The 6,668-nt window shown below is 45.0% G+C and overlaps 1 protein-coding gene across 2 annotated transcripts in view; it reads right to left on the minus strand.

The window, feature by feature from the left end:
* Lgsn (lengsin, lens protein with glutamine synthetase domain) overlaps window positions 1-5,573 on the minus strand; it is a 34,495-nt gene extending 28,922 nt beyond the window's left edge. The window contains exons 1-2 of one of the 2 annotated variants that reach the window (XM_052745239.1): window positions 5,459-5,573; window positions 4,376-4,647 (exon numbers count right to left, since the gene is read on the minus strand). In XM_052745239.1, the coding sequence (XP_052601199.1) occupies window positions 4,376-4,405 (30 nt within the window). In that variant the 5' untranslated portion in view covers window positions 4,406-4,647; window positions 5,459-5,573. Of the gene's footprint in view, window positions 1-4,375; window positions 4,648-5,014; window positions 5,288-5,458 lie in introns of those variants that run through there. The other variant, XM_052745238.1, reaches the window with a different exon arrangement.
* Between the last annotated feature and the right edge of the window lie 1,095 nt (window positions 5,574-6,668).

The following is a 6,668-nucleotide window of genomic DNA, read 5'->3' on the forward strand; positions in this document are numbered from 1 at the left end:
TACCCAGGCTTATGGCAATGATTAGTTCCACCTAAGTACTACTATCCTGTGTCAGGAATTGTTTAGAGTAGAGGATGGCATGTCTAGTCCAACAGGCTACTGAGCAGACCATGATGTCTCTGAGAATAAAGCAAATAAAATCTCCAACAGAAAATTCTGTACCAGGAAATTGCACCTAAGTAACAGCTTCAACAAAGGAAAAGAAAATTTTCTAAAAAAAACTGAACACTCCTTGTGATTTCTCATAATATGAAGACACGTGGCAAAGGAAGGAGAGTAATAAAGACAGCAAGAAATTCAACTAATTCCCTACACTTTTGCTGTTTTTCATTAATGTGTTTATAAGTGAAGTGAAAGTTACCAAAGAAATCAAGGTTTTTATTTGGGTGGGAGCTCCACCTCAACCTCTGGCACCCTGTCATCCCTATACTCTAAGAGTCTGGAATGAGTCTTGTGGAAGATCTACCTCAACTACCCTCCCCATCTCTTTCCTAAACCTGCCCATTCAGAGCCCACCAAACACAGCTCCTCCCCCAGAGAGGCTCAAGACTACTTCCACAGGGGATATAGAAGTGGCATCCCAGAAAACAGACACGTGATTCTCCCTGTCTCGAGTCCTGTGTCCCTGTCTCCTCTCTGTGCCTGGGAATCGCCCTGGAGTGCTTTACCCATTAAACCTGGGCTTTCCAATTCAGTCTGATTCGGTGTGCTGCATCGGCAGAGAGGCCTTCAGGAGGCCTAAAACTTATCAGATTTTATAACTAAAAATAGATACACCTGCATAAATACAATGAAAGTAAAATAAAGGTTTGGTGGATGATCAGAAAAACAAAAGGTAAGTTTTCAAGAAATATATTTCAAAAAATAAGAAATGGGAGCTGGAGAGACTGCTCAGTGGTTAAGAACACTGGCCACTATTCCAGAGGGCAGGTTTGATTTTCAGCACCTGCATGGTGGCTCACAACCACCTGCAAGTCCCATTTCAGGGAACCCAGTGACCTCTTCCGGTTTCCTAGGACACCAGGCACACATATGGTATACAAACTTACATGCAGGCAAAAAGTAAGAAATAATGTATGAAAATTTAAATATATGTGCAGTATGTAATCTATATGTATGATATTAGGCTCTGTGATAGATGTTAAAGAAAGAGCTAAGACTATTATGGAATTGTCAGGAAGATACCAGATAACAAACTATTGTAATTTAAAACATGAGGCCTAACCAACAGGAACGTTTAAAATGTTACAAGAGAGGGCACTCCAGTCTGTAAAAATCAAAGCATACTATGTACCTAACTGAAGTATTGCCTTTAATGGTTAAAAATAGACATGTGCATTTATGCAAAGGTATGAGCACACAAAGAAATGAGAATGTGTTTTTGATGGGTTTTTTTCCTGATCAATGCTGCTGAGGATTTGGCTGGATACGTGGCTTCCTGGCACCAAAACTAAGACTAATAACAGTTTTTGCCACTGAAGATCCTGGCAGAATGTGTCGGGGTTGGAGAAGGACCCACCCGAAGGAATTTCCTCACACACACCATCTGCCCATCCGAACTGATGGAGCCTTTGTTCAGCTGCCATGTTCTGATTTGACTTCTCGCTGCTGTAACTCACATCACCAAAGTGCCTGGTGTGGAGGCAAAAGCCTGCCCTGCTCTCAACTTTAACTGGAAGGGAAATGCCATCCTCCATCTCTCACCCTCTTCTCATGCGTCCTTCTCTCCCTGAGACTACAATCCTATATCAGAGACTAGAACGGGGGTTTTTCAGTAGAGAGCCAGATAAATGTTCTGCTGTAGGGTGGTGCTTTTATAGCGTTTATTAAATATGATATTCTATTCAGTTACCAAGAATTTTTCAAAGTCAGAGTGGTTTAGGCCTGTAATTCCAGCACTGAGACACTGAGGTAAGAGGAACAGGGCAAAATATGGGGCCAGCCTTGGCTACACAGTGAAACCCTGCCTCAGAGAGAAAAAGAATGGGACCGTTTTCACAAAGCTAGGGATCCCTTTTCAAAACTCTGTGCTAAAACTCACACTGCTGGTTTTCTGTCTTCCTAAGAGTGAACATTCAACATGTGATCTAGACCGTTCTTCTACGGGGTGTAGGTCGGGATACTCTTCGTAGAAGCTGAGACTAGAAGCCTGGACTGCAACAGTCAGAGTTAGGGCAGGAAACACAGTGCCTCCTCAGACTCAGCAGCAGGAGGAGAAGCTTTCCTGGTGGAAGTGGATGTAAGAATGGATGTCTCCAGAAGCTAACGCTCTCCACAGCGGTCCCAGTCACTTTCTTCTCAGGGTTAGCCATGGCTCCTGCTGAGTGTGTCTCTGTCTTGCACAGCTTTGCCAGGTTTCTGCGTAGAGAGTGAGTCCGCCCCCATCTCACCTCCCAAACACATTGCTCCTCGTCATCATGTGTAGAACATACCCTGTTCTTCCACTGACATCATCTCTCCTTTCACTGGATGGAAAAGCACAGATGACGTCTGTTCGCTGTATGTCGCTATCTCACACACAGTGCACTGGCTGAGTGCTATACTCTACACATAGTAGGTCTGCCTCTCACATGAAACTTTCTTAACTTAGTTTAGAGAAAAGCTTCATTCTTCCTAACCATAGCTTATTTCCAGGGCCACATTGCAGTCTTCCAAAAAATGTTCTGTTGGAAGCCTGGTGCTGGAATTTGGATCCGTACACATGAAGCAATGATAAGAGATGAAGCAAGTTCACAACTGGTTACCGTCCTATGTTTCCGACCCATTGAATTCTACCACTACCTAACACGGAGTATGTTTCAACCAAATCTCTCTCTCTCTCTCTCTCTCTCTCTCTCTCTCTCTCTCTCTCTCTCTCTCTCTCTCACACACACACACACACACACACACACACACACACACACACACGCATGGGCACACAGCACACACACTTGCACACACACATGCACACACATACACACACACTTCTCACTTTTAGTCACTTGACCCCAAAGCAGTTCTTACAAAGAATAAATAAGATTATGACAAAAAAAAAATCAAGGTGGGATGCTTGAGAGACAGCTCAGCGATTAGAGCACCAGCTGCTCTTGCATAGGACTAGGGTTCAATTCCCAGCACCCATGTGGTGGCTCACAACCACCTGTGACTCCAGTTCTAGGGACCCAACACCCCCTTCTGGCCTCTCTAGGTAGTGTACGCACATGGTGCACAGACACACATATGTAGAAGGAGAAAATAAAGTGAAAAGAATCCCATTGCAATAGCGAAACTGGAGAGGCTGAGGCAGGGGGATAGTGAATTCTGGGCCAATTTAGGCTACAGATTGAGATTATATATAAAATTTTAAAAAAAATCTAAGGTCACTGTGGTGGCACACGCCTAAAGGCCCTGCACTCCGAAGACAGAGGCAGGTGGATCTCAGAGTTCAAGGCCAGCCTGGTCTGCAGAGTGAGTTCCAGGACAACCAGGTCTACACAGAGAAACCCTGTCTCAAAAAACAAAGACAAACCAACAAAAGCAAACAAACATCAGAACCAAAAAACTACCATCACCAACAAAGAAAAGACCCCAAAGCCCATTCCAGGGCCTCAGCCCTAGATGTGGTGAAGATTGACTTCCGACCTGGCCCTGGGAACTATCCACCCAAAACAGCTCCTCTGCCTCTTAAGTAACACTGGGGACATCCCGGCCGGAATCGGATGTGTAAACCCTGACTGCTAAGTCCCCTGGAAGCAGCTCCAGGGATGCAGGGACCCACAGCCCAGGCTGGGCAGAGAAAGTCTTGAAGTTAAGTGGGGCTCCTGTTCCCGATGCCTATGCTTAGGCTTTCTGCTCTGGCCACTTTGGGGTTTCTCTCCTGTCTTTGCTCAGAGAGGTTCATGAGTCTCTGAGGGTCACACAGCATGGAGACACCTGAAGTACTGGAGGTGTGGGAAGAAGTATGTGGAGGGGAGAGCATGGAAGGCCAGTCCCCACAACTGCTTCCCCTCATCCAGAGCTTTTTCTTTTTTCCCTTGGAGGGGCAAGGAGGGGGCAGAAAATGCAACAAGAGTGAGTTTTGAGAAATGTAAAGACCATTCTTTCGGCAGTAACCAAAATTTGAATAAAATTTTATGGCATTCTTATTCATCTAAAGCCTAGTGCCTAACGACTATCATTTTAAGTAATTGCTCAAATTAAGCAAAAGTGGCTAGGTGAAAAGTCTGAGTTGTTCACTTGTTAAAAACTGACCGTGGAGCAGAAGGGACTTCTCAGAAACAGGCATACAACAAATCACAGTGCCCTCCACCCCGCTGGTGCTCAGAAAATTTACACGGTCATCAAACCTTCACTGTCAATATTTTGGTAAATAATATTTTGCTTATTAGCTTCATACCTCCTGTGGAAGGTCCCCTTCATCATTCATCTCACCACTTTTTAATGGAAATCAGCTGTGGAAACCACGCTCCCTTCAGCGATGACTTCGGGGATGCATTTATATGTAGACCTCCAACAAAGGCAGCAATTGATGAATTCCATGGAGATGCTTTCCAGGGAGATCCAGCAGGTAATAAAAGATAAACATCAGGCTCTGTCGTGCCCAAGGCACAGTGTGTGAAAAATGCTCTGGAACAGCCCAGTGACAAATGCTCGTTTATGCCTGACTCCCTGCAAACAAAGGGACACAAAGCTTAAAATTGTGTGGGTTGACTTTTTCCCCCCCTCCGACCTAGTGGATATTGTTATATAACAGTTGTGTTCTGGGATGAAATCTATTGTTACAATCAGATGGTGAAACGTTTTTTAGACAGCTGTGGTGTCAGAGCCCAAAGACAGAAATACAGATGGAAAAACACGGCTGTAAGTGACCTAGATTCGCACCAATAGCAACGACGTTTTCTTTTGTAATTCACGCACTTGTCCTCCGTTGTGGGAACCTTCCTGCCTCCAGCTTAGGCTGGCTCTTCTTTCTACTACCACAGCTGTCTTTCTTCGGCCTTTCTAACATATCCCAGCCCAACCTCATTGTCCTCACCGAACTTCATGAAGTCTGCAGGCTACCTGCCACACAGGACCCTGGAATCAATCCTAACTCCAGCAGAATCAGTGGGGAGTGCTCTCTCTGTAGGACTCAAGGGGGCAGAAATTCCATTTCTGCTGCCCTGCAACTGCACATGAAGATGGGAGCTTGCTAAGGCAAACATCGGGTGTTTCTTCTGAACCAAACCAAATGCACGCGTGAGCCTACAGTCTCCGTGGCTGGGCACTGCTGTCCAGGTCTTCTGAGCCTGGCAAAGCCTCTGCCATTCGGTCAGGCCAGAAGCCGGCTTCAAAAGCCCCCTTTCATGAGGACAATGACCACTGTTCTTGTTTGCTTCTCACGGCCCTCCTCCTCTTGCCTGCTGGCAACGCCCCTGTTCTGTGCTGGCGGCTCTGCACTGGGTCTTGGTTCTGGTCTAGCTTTGATCCTGGTGCTCACCTGAAACAGCATCCTGAACGTCCTCCCCTCATAATTCTCCACGAGAAAAGCATCCCCACCTTCCACGGCACGTTGACGTGCATGGGTCTCTTTTCTCTCCTCCTCAGCCGGAGTGTTTCATTTTCACCATGCTGTGTGCCAGAGCCTTACCCAGACTTCTTGTTGATTCTCTTCTCTTAGAACTATTTCTTCTTCCAGGACCCAAAATAGGCGACAGTATTCCATGGGGAAATGTCGGTGAAAAATTCTAAAACGCTTCTCTATGTCGGAGAAAACAGCCGTAGAGGGTGGGTTACGTATTAGGACGATCTTTTTAATATTTTATCTGTGTGTGGGGATGCACATGACACAGCGTACATGCGGTGCTCAGAGAAGAGCTTAGGAGAATCTGTGCTCTCCTTCTGCTCTGCAGGTCCCAGGGATTGAACTCAGGTCCCCCAGGTTTGGTGGCAGGTGACTTTACTCACAGAGTCACCTCAAAGGCTCACATCTCCCTACTAGGATACTTTAAGAGACAAATCCTTTCTTCAGAGCAGCACGTCATTTTTCCTGGGAGTTTGTTATCTTTTCCATCTTCTTTATCATATTTTAGCAATCACATCACCCCAATGTGGATTCACGAGCTTCTTTATCCTCTCCTGAGCTTTTGATTTCAGATCAGCTATCTAATATCATTTATGTCCATTTTTCAAAACTTAAAGCCCAGTTTAAACAAACTGGCATGTAGTATTTTTATGGAGATCCAGGATTGGATATGCATTATTTGAAAGCCTTTCCTTCAAGCGGATAGTCATTATTTTATCTTTATAATATCATCTCTTTCTTTTCTTTTATTTCTTTGTCTTTGTTTTCAAATTCCGTGAGCTTCAGTATCTTCTCATTTTACCAACTCTTTCTTTCTCCTTTTCCTTTTCCCAGTGCTGTGTCTCCAATCAAACAGTGAGGACCTGTGAGACGGCTCAGTGAGAAAGGCACTTGCCACCAAGGATGAGTTTGAACCCTGGGACCCATATGGTAGAAGGGGGGAACTCACTTCCGCAAGTTGTTCTCTGACCTCCACAAGAATGTTGTGGCACAGGTACACACATATACATACATACACACACATACACACACACACACACACACACACACACACACACACACACACAATGAAAATGCAATAAAAATTTTAATCAAACCGTAACTTAAAAAATCCAAACATACATTT

Source organism: Peromyscus californicus, unplaced genomic scaffold (genome assembly GCF_007827085.1).
Source record: "Peromyscus californicus insignis strain IS unplaced genomic scaffold, ASM782708v3 Scaffold_19__1_contigs__length_69161282, whole genome shotgun sequence".
Lineage (NCBI taxonomy): Eukaryota > Metazoa > Chordata > Mammalia > Rodentia > Cricetidae > Peromyscus > Peromyscus californicus.